This window comes from Leopardus geoffroyi, chromosome D2 (assembly GCF_018350155.1).
Source record: "Leopardus geoffroyi isolate Oge1 chromosome D2, O.geoffroyi_Oge1_pat1.0, whole genome shotgun sequence".
In the NCBI taxonomy this organism is placed as follows: domain Eukaryota; kingdom Metazoa; phylum Chordata; class Mammalia; order Carnivora; family Felidae; genus Leopardus; species Leopardus geoffroyi.
The window spans coordinates 6606316-6625132 of NC_059334.1; the positions used below are offsets into that span (position 1 = coordinate 6606316).

Genomic DNA, 18817 nt, shown 5'->3' on the forward strand with positions numbered 1-18817 from the left:
GTATCTGAAGCGTGAGGGGCTGGGGGGTCCGGTCTGTGGGACTGAGCCCTCAACCTGTGGCGTATGTGCCAACCCCCAGCAGACAGTGTCAGAAGTGAATTCAATTGTAGGACACCAACAGGGTGTCTGCAGAGGACTAAAGAATTGCTTGGCGTGGGGAGAACCTCTATATGCCTGCTGTCACAACTACCGAGTGTAGAGTGTGGAGAGGAGAGACTTCTTGAGTCTCGAAAACGGCTAGAAAAGTAATTAAAAATATCTATCATTTTTAAAAATCAACAGAGGAATTAAAAAAAAAAAAAGGTACACTCAAACATAAGAAGAGCTTCCAACCTTAAAAAATGAGAAGAGCAAAATACAATCAAAGCCATCAGAAGGAAGAATACAGAACACCAGAGCAAAAATCTGTGAAATAGAAACAGAAAAAAAAAAAAAAAAAAAAAGATAAAATCAATGAAGCTAAAAGCTAGCGCTTTGAAGACAGATATTATCAAAATCAGGAAGAAAGAAAGGACATTTTTGTTGGCCCTACAGAAATTAAAAGGATTGTGAGAACCTATTATGAACTTTATCTCAACAAAGTAGACAACTTACATGAAACGGGCAAATTCCTAGGAAGATCCAAACTCCTAGGAAGATACAGATTCCTCAAGACAAATTAAATGCTGAGAAAGATACATAATTGACTCAAGAAAAAATAGAAAATCTGGTTAGGCTTATAAGGAGTAAGGAAACTGAATTAGTAAATAAAAATTTTGCCATAAAGAGAAGCCAAGGTCCATGTGGCTCTGCTGAAAAATCTGATAGAATATTTAAAGAAGAAATAATACCAATATGTTCTAAGCACTTTCAGAAACTGCAGGAGGAAACCCTTGCTAACTCATTCTTTGAGACTAGTGTTTCCCTAACACAAAAGGCAACTAAGACAACATGTGAAAAGACAGCAAAAGTCCTCATGGACGTGAGTATAAAACTTCAGCAAAATATTAACTAACCCAATGAAACAGCATATAGAAAGGATTATACACCATTACTAAAGGGTATTTATTTAATATCTGAAAATCAACAAATGTGATACACTATATGAATAGAATAAGAGACGAAATCCCTCATGGTCACTTCAGAAGACATAGAAAAGCATTTGAAACAAACCCAACCTCTATTCTTAGAGAGAAAGAAAGAAAGAAACAAAGAAAGAAAGGAAGAAAGAAGAGAAAAGAAAAGAGAAAAAGATTGGCCTACAAGGGAACTTTCTCAAGTTGATAAAAGGCATCGACAAAAATCATAAAGAACACGTCATACTTAATGACTACTCTTCCTCCTAAAATTAGAAACAAGACAAGGATGCCCAGTCTTACAACTTCTATTCAACATCGTATTGGAGATTCCAGCCAGTGCAATAAGGAAAAAAAATTAAAGGCATCCAGAAAAGAAATCCAAAAAAGAATAAGGAAGCCTGTTTTTATTCACAGATGACATGATACATACGTAGAAATGTGTAAGGAATCCACATCCCCCGCCCAAAATCTACTGGAACAGATAAATGATTTAGCAAAGTTGCAGGATACAAGATCAATGTAAAATAGTGGCATCGCCCTGCTTCATTTCTACACGCTCTTCCTGTCCTTGACTTTAGAGACTTTTCTTAGTTCCAACAAATGGTTCCATGACCATCCATTAATAAAATGAATTTTCTTCATCCATTTAAGAAAATGGAAAAGAAAAAAATTAAGAAGAGAATAATTTGGATTTTAGAAATTTGATTTTACATGATGACCGCCTGAAAAATAAATATTTCCCCATTCTGATGTTTGCAGAGGCCCTGCAGAGTTAAGAACAATTTTCAGGGGCGCCTGGGTGGCGCAGTCGGTTAAGCGTCCGACTTCAGCCAGGTCACGATCTCGCGGTCCGTGAGTTCGAGCCCCACGTCGGGCTCTGGGCTGATGGCTCAGAGCCTGGAGCCTGTTTCCGATTCTGTGTCTCCCTCTCTCTCTGCCCCTCCCCCGTTCATGCTCTGTCTCTCTCTCTGTCCCAAAAATAAATAAACGTTGAAAAAAAAAATTAAAAAAAAAAAAAGAACAATTTTCAAAATCATTGCTAACAGCTGGTCTGCATCATGATTAGAGGCAATTGGTGACATTAGACAATATCTTTCCCCCATCCCCAGACGCAGGCTTCTGGATCTCCTGGTGAGCCTTACCACTCTGTATGTAGGTTTCGCGGGCTGCAGAACATCCCCAAAATTTCTGCCTAGTGGTGCTCTATCCACAATATTGGGAATTAATGAGGCTATCAGTTGTTTGAAATATGGAGGCTCTGGACCTCTGCTCAGGTTGGCTACCGCGTCCTAGAACAGAGAGCATTTGCTTAAGGAGCACACAATGTAGAGTGAAAGCCCCTTCCCCCAGGCTCCCACCTCCCAGAAATGCCTTCATTAAAGGAAATGCCCCCACACACATCCTCGCTCTGAGAGCTAACGGCTTTAACAAGATGCGGGGGAACCTTGCTAAGACGTGAGTCTAGACATCCAGAATGTAAACTTTGGTCGCCAGAGGAAAATTTGGGTCATAGGCAACACTTTCACCCCGCCCCCCTGCCCAAGACAGTATAGTTCAGCTATCTGAGTGTAAGCACTACTCAGGGTTAGATCCTGGGACCGCCATTCCTTAATCGTGTGACTTTGGACAGGGCCGGACACACGATAAGCTCTTTTACTTTTAAAAAGTGTTGTACCTCTCTTATCCAGAGTCAGTACCAAGTTTTCTTTTTTTCCCTAGACCCTTCTCTGTGCTAATTAAAAAATACAATCAACACTCTTTTAAGTTAAAAGTTAAGATCTGCATATATCGTGACTGGTTTAACCTATGTTTTCCACATTTGTCACCTTTAATAGTGCCATCGCAACGCTGATCTCAAATTTTAAGTAGTCCTTCATAATGTACTCTAATCCTCACTTTATATATTTAATCTTTTTCAATGGCCATAATATCGGTTGGCATTCCCATTTTGCAAGTGGGAAAATCAGCTTGGAGATACTCACTATTCTTTTTCAAGATCGCATAGCTAATCTTAGATACAGATGCATAACATCAACTGTGACACAAATGTCTACAAAATGAACCACACTTTCTTCCTAAGTATCACTATAAAACTTGAAGATTCTATTTCTATGGGAGGAACAGTAGACGTATAGTTGTAAATGAAAGTTACAACTCTGAAAACAGAGGCCATCTCTCAGGGTGGGTTATGGGTTCCTACTTTGCTGTATCATCTGAATATTCTATAACTAGTTACAGCCTTTATGATGAAAATCAAAGCAGTTCTACTTTGAAAAAAAAAGTACCAGAGCTGAAGCTGAAGGAGTGTTATGATAATACAATAACGGGGTAATTAAAATAGACCCTACGTAAATACCTCCTACTGAAACTTCACACAGTCGGCGATTAGAGGAAGCAAATGGCATTGCCAATATCCAACTTTTGGACCCACAGAAACAGGTGTTTCATTGTTTCAACTTGATATGACCAAGCTCTTCCTTTGAAAAGGCTTTATAGTCTGTGCTATGCCCCAATTCTTTCTCAGCCTTCACTGGGGCTTCTGGGGTATTATATAAAGATCTGTTTATTATTTTATGCCCTTTATCCTGCTTGTTGAGTAATCTTCTGATACCAGAGTCAGTTTCATTAATAACTGCATCCCAGAAGAAGATGTCCATAAGTGGAGTTCTTTCAAGGAAACTTGTTTAGATGTACTTACTCTAGGTAGATGCGTGCGAATGCACATTCCAAGGTACCTGCTGTATTTCACTTCATCTAAGCCTCTATTGATTATAGCAACTATTGTTTTTGAACCACCCAGAAAGTAAAAACATGCTACTAATTTTAACCATAAGATTCCTCTGACTGGAAGGTGCACCCCGATTTCAGAGATGCTACAATATGGAAAATGGGCATCTCAGAAGGAATGACCCACTCAACTCACGATGTCATTGGCAGGATCATCACCGGGATTCAAGAACACTGGTTCAACTCCCAGCTACAGTTAGAGTAAGCCCGGTGAGCTATCATCTCCAAACCAATTTGCTTATCTGAAAAGTGGGGGGGGGGGGGGGGGGGGGAATGATACCGCCATATTCACATGATGATCATGAGCATACCATGAGATAATACATATGAGCAAAGCTGTCACCACCAAAATGTATTAAGTGAATCTGAATTCACTATCGGTTTCATTTCTTAGAGGTACCTCATAACTACAAACTCTTTAAATATGAAGGTTTTGAAAAAACTGAACATTTGCGGCTAAGGTTTTCTTTGGCTTTCCTCCGCATCTCCCCACCCCTGAGACACACACACACACACACACACACACACACACACGCACACACGTATGAGTTCTGGTTACCGTAGCAATGGCCTTAGCAAGGGCTCTGAAGAGCTGGATGTAAGCAGACAGGGTATGTGGTCCATAAATTGTAGAAGCTGCCTCGTATCGCTGAGCCTGCAGGAGAGGCAGGGCTGAATCGTACACCGTTCTACATGCCTTGACCCATTTACAGAGGTCCCACGTCTTTGGTGAAGGGTGATACTGGACATCTCACATAATTCAAACTGGCCTCATTCAAGATTTAATCATGACAACGGAGGGTGGACATTTCCATATACCGGCTAAAGTAAATGGCTCCCACCAACTACTTGTTAAAGGCAGTGGCTTCTCTCGGCTTCCGGTATTTGGACGACCAGCCCATCTACTCTGAAAGAGGGGAACGGCTCCTGAGCTTAAGTCTATGTTAAGTACTTGTAATATAAATGTTTGCCCTCGAGGAGCATAGCAGGAGAAAAAAACAATGAGGGAGAATGAGAATCTCAGGAACTCCTGGAGAAAATGGGTAGTGAGGATGCTGACCCAAGAAGGACATTTAACCATCATGGACCTACAAACTAGAACCAGATACATCTCCTCTCCTTTAGCTGAGCTGCAAGCCTTCGGTTTTTCCACAGGAACCTCAGACTTATCAAATCTTAAGTGGATCCCATCACTCCAAATGCACCCCCTCTCCCTGCGACATTCTTCAGCTTCAGTGAATGCCACCCCCCCCCCCAACATCTTAGAGACTCCTCTCTCTCCCTCATCCTATATCCTGTAAATCCCCAAGCTCCCATTACCTGGCATCTCTTGAACTCTTTCGTTTTCCTCTGGGTCTCCTGATTTTACTGTGGCCAAACCCTTGGCTCTCACCCGGATCATAACCACCACTTCCCAATCAGTTCTCTGCCTCCACACTTAATCTTCCAATTGACCTTTCTACACTGCCATCCTAGTGACCTTTCTGGATCACAAATTTGATCGGAACACTCCTCCCTTGCAATTAATTCTACTTCAGTTTTCTAAAGCCTTCTTTCTGGGGCACAGCATAAAAGATGCTGCATCAACCCATGCCTCTCCATCAACTAGTCCCTGTCTCACTATCCTCCACGAACTATGGCCCCACAAATGTACCAACTCAGTGCCCCCCGGACCTTCGCATGCATAGCTTCCCCAATACCGGCTCCCTCCCTAAATTTTATTTGCCTAACTAGTCCTTACTCATTCTCAAGAACTCACACAGATGTTACATCTTCCAGAAAATCTGCCAGTCTCCATTCCTCAAATGCCCAATATAGACTAATGCACTCTCTGTTTTCATATCACCCTGTTGTATCCCTTTCACAGAAATGTGATTACCTGCTGTTCTCTGTCTTTCGCTAGACCATAAATCCTAGTAATCGTGAGGGGAGGGGCAGATTGTTACTTATTGTTATGCTCAGATAGTGGCTAGTACAGTATCTGTCACAACACATATCTGTGGGATGAACTAGTGAATAAATTAATTAATATTAGTCCTTGTAGGAGCGTGCCCCTAAGAGAAGCCAGTAGGGGTTCCTAACCTTATTTGTGCCTTTGGACTCCTTTGGCAGTCTGTTGAGACCTATGGACCCCTCTCAGAGTAAATGTTTTCTAAATGCATACAATAAAATACATGGTTGACAAAGAAAACCAATTAGACTGAAATACATGAATCAAACATTCATAGACCATTTTTGTGATAGCATAATGTTTGTTCTTCTTCATTGAATAACGAGTAATGTTTGTGTTTCTTGACTGAGTAATAAGGTCTAATAACTACTGTGATTTTATTTTATTTTTAATTTTTTTTAATGTTTGTTTTTATTTTTTGAGAGAGACAGAGACAGAGCGTGATTGGGGGAGGGGCAGAGAGAGAAGGAGACACAGAATCCGAAGCAGGCTCCAGGCTCTGAGCTGTCAGCACAGAGCCCAACGCGGGGCTTGAACTCACAAGCTGTGAGATCATGACCTGAGCCGAAGTCGGAGGCTCAACCAACTGAGCCACCCAGGGGCCCCTCCCCATCTTTCTTGAACTCTCTGCTGCTCTCCTTGTTATCTATCTCAAATCATGCTTTCCTCATCTCTTGGTATACTTGTTCCTGTCTGTTTCTGGGCCTTTCTCTCCCTGGGGTTACCCACCCCACCCTGTTCTCCCTTTCTTCCTTCCTCCTCAAAAATGATACATTGATATAGCTTCTGTGTCTCCTTCAGTGAACTTTTTTTTCTTATTTCTCACATATTCTTCTCTCCCTTCCGACTCATAATGCAGAAATGGAATTTTTACATTCGTTACTGTTTATAGATCTATTTATTATTCTGAATTTTCAAGGCTATTAGACAAAACATTTAAATTCCTCTCTGATTTTTTTTTTTTTTTTTTTTTTTTTTTTGAGACAGAGACAGAACACGAGCAGGGGAGGGGCGGAGAGAGAGGGAGACACAGAATCGGAAGCCGGCTCCAGGCTCCGAGCCATCAGCACAGAGCCCGACGCGGGGCTCGGACCCACGAGCTGTGAGATCATGACCTGAGCCGAAGTCGGAGGCTCAACCGAAGGAGCCACCCAGGCGCCCCCAAACTGCTGTGATTTTAAAATAGCAACGAGAGTGAAATGCTTCCAAATGTGCAATAACTCTAGGTGATATAAAACGTGTCTGTGGCCCCCATCGGTGACGAAGTCAGAGGTACTGCTAGTGTTATCGTTGTTTGAAACGTACACTCACAATGGAAGGAAATTCTAAGTGAACGGTTACAGAGGAATGCAAAACTGGATAAACGGAAATTATTCCCATCCAGTGTACCGGTTAGGAATCGTTAGTCAACAGGATCTCCTAGAAGACAGGGACTTTCAGGAGAGTCAACAGAGCTCACTGCTGGCGTCACTGGACGTTTGTCAAGGAGTAGATTGTATGCCTCCACGTGGACTCCCGAGACATGCCAGCACCCGTGCTCATTACCAAAGCCCCCGACAAAATAACTCATTTCAGAAAAAGTGGAGGTCAGTGAGGCCAGAATTCTGACTTGAACTTGGAAAGGGCAAACTCCCAGATACAAATCCTCCCCAACACGACCTCTGGCTTATCATTCTCTCGTCAGTCCCAAAACAAAATCACCACTCAAAAACCCCTTTGAGGAAGTCTAGACAGGAAACCTGCATTTGCCACCACAGTCTTGATGAGGGTAGAGTTCACTGAAGCGACGAGAACTTTTCCACTTTACCTGGTATTCTTCAAAGGTGGTAATGTAATGTGTATACACGTTGCACAGGCCTGAAATGACGGCGGTCATGTTCTGCATCCCATAGGTTGCAAATTCCTGGTGGGGGAAAGGTAGAGCCCGATAAAATTGCTCCTCGCTGTACTGTATCCTATCGGCCCAGTTATACTTAACCTACAATCGTAGATGTGAATCTCGTGTAAGGTGACTCTCTTAACCTCGTTCCTAATGATCAAAACTGTTCGGCCGTGTGCAAGTACCCACGAGGCCTTGGGGAAAAGTTAGAGCCGTAACTGCACTACCTGTGGGCAAGTCAGCGGATCTAAGAACATCTCACTGGTTGGTTGAATTTGCAGATATAGAATCTTCTTATTACTAAAATACAGACGCTAAGCCCATTTCCTTAAAAGGCATAATAGAAGCATACTAGCTGACCGTAGTGGTTATTTCCGGCTCTAAGTATGATCACGTCATTTTAGAACCATCTACACTACCTTCCTGAATAGGAAGAAAATCATAAATGCAGATAAAATACAGAATTCCTAACATGGATTAGATTTTATTTAGACAGAACTTCAAGATATTAAGGTACGTAGGGTTATGTACTATTTGATCTGTAAAACCATTATCAATTTTTAAATTATTAATAGATAAATATAGCAATAAAATATTTAACCGGATTATAGCTTCCTTCTCATTTTTAAGCTTATTTTTATACCACTAATATTTCATATTCACCTCCATGCATTACTTTCTTTTTTATTTTTTTTAAATTGTTTATGTTTTATTTATTTTTTGAGAGCAAGAGAGACAGAGCCTGAGTGGGGGAGGAGCACAGAGAGAGGGAGACACAGAATGGGAAGCAGGATCCAGTCTCTGAACTGTCAGCAGAGAGCCTGACACGGGGCTTGAACTCACAGACCACAAGATCATGACCTGAGCCAAAGTCGGATGCTTAACCGACTGAGCCACACAGGCACCCCTCTACGCATTACTTTCAAGTGTGTGAAACTCTAGGCATCTTAGCAACGATTAATTTAAAAGGTATCAGATCGCAGGATTAGGGAATTCTTTTCTCTTCCCCAAATATAAAGGTATACATATTTTATTTCATTTTTAACTCACTGCTTGAACGGCCTCCCGAAGTCTTCGTCCAGACATAGTCCTGAGTCAAGAAAACAGAGTTATCTAAGTGGTTCCCAACTCCAAAAGCATGAAAAGACCACAGAAAAACTTGCGGCGAAAGACAGGCAGGATCCTGGCTCTTAACACAACGCGGTAAGGTGCGTGCAAGCTCTATGATGAGGCAGAACTAAACTTGAGCCCCTTTCCCCCTGGCTGTCCTGTCTTCAGAACAAATCCTCAACTGAAAACAGACGACTTGGAGGAGGGAAAGACCCTCCGTGAATATCACTGGCAAAGACGACGATCATTTTCCATTCGTTGACCCAAAAAAAATGTACTGTCTGCGTTCAATGTTAGCAAGAACTGAGGCAAGTTGAGAGTGTATGTGCTCCTGCCTACAAAGAATTTACCGTTTCCTTCTTTCATTGAGTCCTTAACAAAACACAGCATCTGCCACATAAGAGGCCCCCTTCTAAATTTTTTTTTAACATTTATTTATTTTTGAGACAGAGAGAGACAGAGCATGAACGGGGGAGGGGCAGAGAGCGAGAGGGAGACACAGAATCGGACGCAGGCTCCAGGCTCCGAGCCGTCAGCCCAGAGCCCGACGCAGGGCTCGAACTCACGGACCGCGAGATCGTGACCTGAGTCGAAGTCGGACGCTTAACCGACTGAGCCACCCAGGAGCCCCAAGAGGCCCCCTTCTAAGGGCTAAGGATTCAAGGGTATGAAGCTCACTTTCCAGGGTAGGCGGTGGGGGGGGGGGGGGGCGGGGTGGGAGATGGTCAACAAGCAAATAAAAGAAATGGGATGGCAACAGTGGCTACGGGGACCAGAAAACAGAGTAAGGATGAAAAGGCGATTGCAGCAGTCCTTGTAATGATGAGGCCGCTGCTGATACTGTGGGGACTTGGTGATGGTGGTAAGGACAGTGTGAGCTGGGGTCAGCAGGACTGGCGTCTCTGTTAGAGATCTGAACAAAGAGCTGAAGGAAGAGAAGAGTCGGTCGTGGGGATAAAAGGAGGGTCAGGGTTTCAGAATTTGCCGCAAGATCCCAAGTGGGGAAAACTGAAAAAAGAGTATGATACAGTGAGATACAAAGGAGCCAGCGCAGAATTATCTGCCCCCCACCCCCCACCCTCCGAGAAGAAGTGATTGCAACAGAAACACATACCCAGTAATTACATTTTTAACTATAAAGTAACAAAGAAAACTTACGTAAATTCCCCAGGGATGGCAATTATGGCCAAGGACCCAACGGTGATCATCTGAACATCAACGATGTCTGGGTGCCATGGGTGCGGTTTTGTCAGCTAAAAAACCCCAAATGTGAAAACTGTGTGAAAGGATATTGCTCTGTATATGGACAAGCGACAGATGATGCTCAGAGAATTCCCTTTATTAAAGGATTTTAAATGTTTCCAACTTTTTTCGGTGCTTTCTCCTCCTACCATAGATTTTCTTTCTAATTAATGAGGTAATATTCAATATTCTATCTGGTCATAACATATGGATCTCAATGCCAATGCCCCATTGACCTGAACTTGCTTTCTCATCCGTGAAGTTTTTGGTGGACCTGGCATGGTAGAATCACAATGTGTAATAGATAAGCCAAAGAGGACTGTGCAAGGTGAATAAGTAATTCTACCACCATGGGAACGGCTTAGCTTAATGATTTCCCTTTTGAGTCCAGTTACCAAGTCTTGCCTTGCTTTCCAAGTTTTCTCCAAGACAATCTATCCTTTTCCATAGTCAGATTAGTGTGGAAGCTTTTCCTCTATCCCTTCCTTTCCTCTCTTTCTTCTTCCTGAAGAATTCTAATTGAATATTAGGGGAAGAAAAAAACTCTATTTAAAATTTTTTCCCATCAACAACTTACATTATGAACACCAACGTGAAGTTTTGGTGATCAGAATGTGAAAATCCATGGTCCAAAGCAGTATTAAAAGAATATTGCTTTAGTTAAACATGTTGCCTGAATTGTGAGAAAATGGAGGTATGGACACGTCCTTTTTTATGGGACCTGAGATGTTTTCCTCTGCAGAGAATTGTGTCTGAACTCCTTTCCTGGAGTCAACATCAATGAATCCTGAATAAGGTAGATGTTGATCTAACTTTCCTTTTCCACTGTTTTAATCGTTTCAGTTATTTATCATAAAATCTAAGTCACAATAGTTAATAATCATGCCTCTTATTCCTTAGAGTGTGATTCTTAATACACATATTTTTAATATTAAACATTTGATGTGGTGAAATCTGAATAAGAACTCCCATGTCAGTAACGATCTATCATTTGTCTCTGACAATTGGTAAGTTTTAAAATAACAATATGCTAAGTTTACCATCATAGTCAAAATTCATTACCTCTCCAGTGTGAAGAAGGATTGGCTTTGGTTTATGACACCTTTTGATTTCTTCAGATGGCTTGCCCAGGAGTTGATCCCGAAGAGTGTCCCAGAATGGATCCCCTACTGTTGTCCCTGTTAGGAATATTATCACTAATTTGATTCTAACGCTCTGAAAAAAAATGCCATCACTTTGACAAATGCACAGCAGTGACTTTATTACAAAGATGTTATGAAGGTTGTTGTCCAAGAGTGCCAAACAGATTGAATAAGAGAAGAGGCAAAATTTCCTGTGCTTCCTAAAACAGGAGTCATTATTTATTTAGATCCTTGGTGTGGCCAATAGGATAAAAGAATGTATTTTGTTCAAGGTCCTTAAGGTTTTGTTTCCACTGCTCTTCCTCATTCATGTTTCAAATAAAAACAAAATGATATAATTAACTGTAGATTGACAAACTAAATCACATTCTTCCCATTGTAGAAACTAAAAACGTCAACCTCCAACTTGAAGCACTGATTGTTTGGCTTGTGGTCCAAAGAAAGAGCCTCTCTTACCTCCCCACCTAAATATCCACACATGTGTGTGCCCGCGCACACACACACACACACACACACACACAGAGTAAAAAAAAAAAAAAAAAATCACACATGAAAGCAACAATCTGGGGAAAAGTTACATTAACTCTGAAACCTATGAACTTAGAATCTATATTTCATTAGGAAAATATAACACTTATAAACATATATGGACCTATTAACAGAGTACCAAAACACATGAGCCAAAACTGACAGAAACGGAGGGAGAAAGAGACAATCAATAATAATAGCTGGAGCTTTAATAACCCCACTTTCAGTAATATGGCTCATCTGGTTAAGCATCCAACCTCAGCTCAAGTCATGATCTCATGCTTCCTGGGTTCCAGCCCCGCATCGGGCTCTGTGCTGACAGCTCTGAGCCTGGAGCCTGCTTTGGGTTCTGTGTCTCCCTCTCTCTCTGCCCCTCCCCTACTCTCTCTCTCCCTCTCAAACTAATAAATAAACATTAAAAAAAAAAAAAAGAATCCCAGTTTCAGTAATAGATGGGACAACGAGTCAGAAGACCAACAATAGAAAAGGTGAACAGCACTAGAAGCCAAGTGGACCTAACAGGTACCCGCAGATACCTCCGTCCACGCAGCAAGAACATAACAGACACTCTGTGCAAGTGCATACAGACACTGTCCAGGATAGACTATAGGCTGGCCATGAAACAAACTCCAGCAAACGCCAAAAGGTATAAGTAATACAAAGTATGTTTTACAACCGCAATGTAATGAAATTAGGAATAAATTACAGAAGAAAATTTGGGAAACTCACAAATATGTGGAAATGAAGCAACATGATCATAAATTGACAACGGTCAAGGAGGAAATCAAAAGAAAATACGAAAGAACTTTCCACGCGCACCTCCGTGTTTACAGCAGCACTATCAACAATAGCCAAAGGACGGAAAGAGCCCAAATGTCCATCGATGGATGAAACGATAAAGAAATTATGGTGTATATATACAATGGAGTATTACTCGGCATCAAAAAGAATGAAATCTTGCCATTTGCAACTACGTGGATGGAACTGGAGGGTATTAGGCTAAGTGAAATTAGTCAGAGAAAGACAAGCATCATATGACTTCACTCCTATGAGGACTTTAAGAGACAAAACAGATGAACATAAGGGAAGGGCAACAAAAATAATCCAAAAACAGGGAGGGGGACAAAACAGAAGAGACTCAGAAATATGGAGAACAGGGTTACTGGAGGGGACGTGGGAGGGGGGATGGGCTAAATGGGTCAGGGGCACTAAGGAATCTCCTCCTGAAATCATTGTTGCACTAGATGCTAACTAATTTGGATGTAAATTTAAAAAATAAAATTAAAAAAATAAATTTAAAAAAAAAAGCAACATCCATCCATACTCTGAAATGCAAAGAAAAGCTGACTCCCGTTCTATGTGAATCCGTGGAAGCTGTGTTCCAGGAGACCCATCCCTGGGAAATCTGGCTGTCACGTGCACACCTGGAAAGCACGCATGCCCCTGTGTTTAAAGGCAACAGTAACAAATGACAAACGTATTGGCTGTAGCGAAGCCCTTCAGAGCCCTGATGCTTCAGAGCCCGGAACCACAGAGGTCACGACACGCCCCCTCACCCTGTGTGAAGTTGAGGCTCCCGAACCCGTCGATTGTGCCGGCCGCGAAACTGTAGCCCAGGGCAGGTTTACAGGTTTGGGCCTAAAGGGAAGATTTTTAAACAGACACAAAGATGAGAAGTCAACAGAACAAGAAACAGAAGTCAAACTTCCATAAGTCCTGAGATCGGCCCAGAGCTCTCCCCTCGTGGCATGATCAGTGTGGCTCAGGGACACTTACTGTGTGGGTGGAGTTGAGCCAGACGGTGACGTTGGACATATTCACCCACTGATGGGCCGCGGCCAGTGGTCCCGTCAGCTCCTGGGAGGCCGAGGCATACAGTTCCTAGAAAACCCACACAGGCTCGCTGTTGAAAGCAGAAGAGCTAAAATGAACAGTACGGATATTACCCCGTAAGCACCAATTTGGAAAAGCATCTCTCAGCCAAGGCTTGCTGGCTGCTTAGAAATGGCCACTACCCACGTGGGTCCCTCTGCCACCTCCAGTCGCTTCCCAGACTCGTGGCGGCCCTGAGACCATTGACCTGTGTCTACTCCCCGCAAACACGAAAGTCTAGGGATACGGCCCGTGGCACCAAAAGGCCTCCATCTCTCTTGAAAGACGGTCAAGAAAATTTAAGATTAGGAGTAGGTGGGCCCATCACTGGCTTGGCCAGGAGGAGAGCTCAACCTCAGGGATTCTCTGAGTGAGTTCCCTGCCACCAAAGGACAGCTGGAAAGACTTCACGACCCACGTCGTCTGCCCCACCCACCATCCACGCTTTGATGTTCTGTTCTGTTTTGCTTCCCTTCAGGGTGAATTGACACTTTTTTTTAACCTTGCAGGGAAATGGGAGACATCGCGTTCGGAAACTGATCTGCACCAGACACGGTAGGCCGGTCCCGCCTCAGCACATGCCCCCTTTGTTTGACACCTAACTGTCCCCACTCTGTCCCCATCCTCGCTCCTACGACCACGTGGGGGCTCTCAGGTGAGTCGTGGGTAACACCAGCTGCTGCCCGCCTTTCTGACGAAAAGCAAAGGTGTGCCTTGTTGAAAAGAGATTCCAGCCTATGAGACGAACCCCTGTGACTCCCGGGCCCAGGACAATAACACTGAAGTGTGTCACAGGTGCCTCCCCTAAATAGAATCTGTTCATTTAGAACAATCCTCTGATGATGCCACAATAATAAAGCAGGAAGTGCAACAACTAGGCTGGCTGCTGTCTAATGGCTTTAAAGGTACTTTAGCTCTTCCTTACTTGCTCCTGAAACATTTTAGAGCCCTTGGAGCAAAATATTTACTTAAACACGCACGTGCGTGTGCACACGCATGTGCAGCAAAGGTAGGAATGAGCCAGGCAAAGGAAGAGATTTAACTATGGGGGATACCACAGCCTGAAGTCATCCTTTGTCTTTTCTGTTCTTCTTTTTTAGTATTTTTTAATGTTTATTTATTTTTGAGAGAGAGAGAGAGAGAGAGAGAGCGCGAGCGCACAGGTGGGGGAGGGGCAGAGAGAGAGGGAGACACAGAATCCAAAGCAGGCTCCAGGCTCCGAGCTGTCAGCACAGAGCCCAACGCGGGGCTCGAACTCACGGACTGTGAGATCATGACCCGAGCCAAAGTCGGACACTTAGCCGACTGAGACACCCAGGTCCCCCATCCTTTGTCTTTCCAATCAGATATCTGGGGTGCCCGGGTGGCTCAGCCAATTAAGCGTCCGACTTCAGCTCAGGTCATGATCTCACAGTCCGTGGGCTCGAGCCCCACGCCGGGCTCTGTGCTGACAGCTCAGAGCCTGCTTGGGATTCTCTCCCTCTGTCTCTGCCCCTCCGCACTCACACTTTCTCTCTCTCTCTCAAAATAAACAAATAAACTTTTAAAAAAATCCGATGTCTGTCCCCATAGGAGCTGACACAAAATTTGGGGGGAAATGGAAGCCAAAGTTTAGCAGAGGGAGAAACAGAGAGCACCTCCTCGTAATCTCACTGAAGACCAGATTCTGTCCTCATCAAAAAATGTTTTAAAAAGGAAAGAGAAGAAAATGTAAAATGGAGAGTCTATGCTGTATTGAAGCCTAGGAAGTCATCTGAATCGAATTTCCAGAGCAGGAGCGAATGGCTCTGCTTGGCCTTGACACTGAAGGAGTGAAGGGTGGCCAGGTGGCCCGGTGGGTCCGGATCCATCTGGTCACGTCTGACACCGCGTTACCTGGAATCCTTACACCGTCTGTCACCATGCTGTCGGAAGCAAGCGTTCTGGCCCCAACAGAATGTTTCCCTGCCTCCTTGGTTTTAAAAGCACTTCCTTGGGGAAGTCAGAGGGGCAGTCCGAGAGGGGGGTCTTGTGCCTTCGGAAGCGGCCTTCCTCGCGGGCCTGGAACAGCAGGCTTCCAGACTCCACGGCGCAGCTCGGGCTCCTGCTGTCTCTTCCCGTTACCGTCTCTGTAAGGAGCGCTGCCCGTGGATTTGAAAGAACAAGGTTAAATGAACATGAAAGGCTGGCCCGTGGCTGACCTTTGCTCTCTGGTATATGATCCCTCCGATAATCTGAGTGCTGTTGAACATGTCGTGTCCGGGTCCCATAGCGATGCACATGCCAGACTACAACACAGGGAGACAAGACGGGCTCTTGGTGAAAGGAGCAATTATCTCAAGGAATGCAAAATCACAAGTGAATCTGAGCCAATCAGAAACCCAGTCAACGTTATATTGGAACACATAGGTGACCCACTGGGAAAAAATAAAAATCAGTAGATAAATCTGGCTCTATCCTTCCCTTCTGACCCCAGAAAATGTTGACATTGACCAGATACTTAAATACTATAATTGAAAATTAAAAAGCATTTCAAGAAAATGCGGATGAACACCTCCTTAATAACCTTCTGATTCATCCCTATGGAGTTGGGTTTTCTCTTATTTGCAGTAAAAAGCATCCTATATGTGTATCAGAATAATCACAGTGTATGCCTTAAAATGATACAATGTTATCTCTCATTTATGTCTCAATAAATCTGCCAGGAACAAAGCAAAAAAAAAAAATCCTACTGGATACGCAGTGGAACACAGATGAAAATAGGTGATTTGCAAAAAAGAAATGTAAATCTCTCTTCAACATTAAAATACATTCAAGCCTGTGATTCATTAAATATACATTTAAACTACAAAAAGGAACTCCACCTGTTCTGTTGGCAAAGACTGAATGCTCGATAAACCAGGCATCAGGGAGGCTTTGGGGAAAGGGTCACTCACACACTGTGGCTGGGGACAGGACTCACGGTCACCCCCATGGGAACTGTGCTTTCCCTTGAACAGCAAATTCGCTCGCAAGAATTTGTCCTAAGGTGAAACTCATACACGTGTGAAAATATGTATGACACACGTAGTCCATTTATGTGACGGGAGGAAAAAAGAAGGGAGAGAGGAGGGAAGGAAAGAAAATATTCATCACGAGGGGATCGGTGAACTAACTTATGGTACCTAAAATTGAAAACTGTACCATTCGTTTAAAGGATGTTTTAAAGTGTATTCACTGGAGGGGCGCCAGGGAGGCTCAGTGGGTTAAGCGTCTGACGCATGAATTTGGCTCAGGTCATGATCCCAGGGCTGTGGGTTCGAGCCCCGTGTTGGGTTTCATGCTGAGCGTGAAGCCTGCTTGGGATTCTCTCTCTCCCTCTGTCTCTCTGCCCCTCCTCTGCTTTCTTTCTCTCTTTCTTGCTCTCAAAATAAATAAATAAACTAAAAAAAATAAAGTATATTCGCAGGAAATAAGAAAGCAGCTAGAGAACAGCATTCCCCGCGTGACCTCATTTGTGTACAACTGTGCAGACACGTAGGAGCGTGGGAGCCGAAAAGGCTGCCTAGTAGGATGTTCATTTAAGGTTTAACAGGTTAATCGTGGAGTTAGAGGCTGCGCATTGACCTGTTTCATTTCCCGAACTTCTCAACATCGTTTGCATTGTTAACAAGTATATAGCTTTGTTTTAATGAAAGCTAGTTTCTGAAGTTTAAAAAAAAAATCTGTTGAAAGAAGCTACATGAAAGCAAAAGATACAGCAACATTTGCCCACTTCCCTCTTTCTGTTTCTTAAGCGAATCACGATTTTGTTCAAAAAGGCATCGCGTCTTTCACAGTCAACGGTTCCATCCCCAGCCCAGGTAAGTCTAAGACGACCGTGGTAATTCCCTAGGCACCTCCCCAAGGTTGGTCAGGGACCCCAGCCTGAGCCTGTCAGCACACTATTTCCCCTGCAACCGTTTTGGTCCAGGAATGGGTATGTACCTCCCGTGACCCAATCAGAAGGAAAAGAACTTTTATTCCATGGTTAGAGACGGGTTTTCTCTCTCTCCTACCATATTTGGGGGGAGAAAAGGATATACCGTCCTCAGTACTGACTGCCATCTTGCAATCATGAGGGAAGCAAATCTAACAGATGGAATGGAATGGAGAGAAAGAGAATTCTGTCGTGGGAGAGGGTGTGATTCTGTGATAATTTTTACTGATTAAAAGTATTCTCCTGTAGGAAGAAACTACAAAAGTGTATAAATAGAATAAAAACAATAAACAAAATCAACAGAATAAACCCCCCCTGTAATGCCATAGTAATGCCAAACAGAGAAAGTCAGGGTTAACAATTCAGTGGGTTTCACTTTGTCTTTTCACTACAATACATTTATTTTCAAAACTGCAATCATAATCAATATACAAGATTAAATCCTGATTTTCTTCCTTTTTAAATTTTTTTAATGTTTATTTATTTTTCAGAGAGAAAAACAGAGTGCCAGACGGGAAGGAGCAGAGAGAGAGGGAGACACAGCATCCGAAGCAGGCTCCAGGCTCTGAGCTGTCAGCACAGAGTCTGATGCGGGGCTTGGACTCACAAGCCATGAGATGGTGACCTGAGCTGAAGTCGGATGCTTAACCCACTGAGCCACCCAGGCGCCCCCCCAAATACTGATTTTCTAAATCAACATTGTGTACTGTGAGCTTTTTCCCACAGTCAATATTCCAACACAGTACAGTTTGTTAGTACATAACATTCTACTGCAAACAGGTACCATAATTTATTTAAACGTTTCCTCTCTGAATGATGGAATTTAACAAGTAATCTTGAAATCGAATGTGAATGAATGATGTGTGAACATTTTGCAAAGGAAGAGTAACAAAGGAAGACTTTCTATACCAAACTGGTAATATATAAGAGAAAACTCTAATTGTTACGCTCTAATACCCGTTGGGTAGAATTGATGGGAATAGAATAAATAGCCCAGAAATGACGTTTAATAAAAGTAATATCACAGGTGACATGTTCTATAAACACAAAGAACAAGAGCCCAGAAACTACGATCTGCTTCTCACGTCAAGGCAGAAAAAATCTAAATGAACGTGGCAGGGAAACAATGAAATAAATGACGGTGTGGCCTAAATAAAGCCATACTAATAATAGTAAGTCTTTAAATCTTGCCACACAGACCTGTGTTCAGCCCTAAAACAATTTTAAAGACAACAAAGCAGGTGGAAAACTCGAATCCCAGTCCCGCTAAAAAAATCAACAAAGAAGTTGTAAAATTTTGTTCGTGAATGT

At 43.0% G+C, this 18817-nt stretch overlaps 1 protein-coding gene across 4 annotated transcripts in view; it reads right to left on the reverse strand.

Moving 5' to 3' along the window:
• ASAH2 (N-acylsphingosine amidohydrolase 2) overlaps positions 1 to 18817 on the reverse strand; it is a 100435-nt gene that overhangs the window by 11622 nt on the left and 69996 nt on the right. For all 4 annotated transcript variants that reach the window (XM_045439420.1, XM_045439419.1, XM_045439422.1 and 1 more), the window contains exons 11-19: positions 15750 to 15836; positions 13474 to 13578; positions 13254 to 13335; positions 11090 to 11205; positions 9944 to 10038; positions 8726 to 8765; positions 7604 to 7699; positions 4405 to 4500; positions 2201 to 2347 (exon numbers count right to left, since the gene is read on the reverse strand). In XM_045439420.1, coding sequence (XP_045295376.1) covers positions 2201 to 2347; positions 4405 to 4500; positions 7604 to 7699; positions 8726 to 8765; positions 9944 to 10038; positions 11090 to 11205; positions 13254 to 13335; positions 13474 to 13578; positions 15750 to 15836 — 864 coding nt within the window. The remainder of the gene's footprint in view (positions 1 to 2200; positions 2348 to 4404; positions 4501 to 7603; positions 7700 to 8725; positions 8766 to 9943; positions 10039 to 11089; positions 11206 to 13253; positions 13336 to 13473; positions 13579 to 15749; positions 15837 to 18817) is intronic.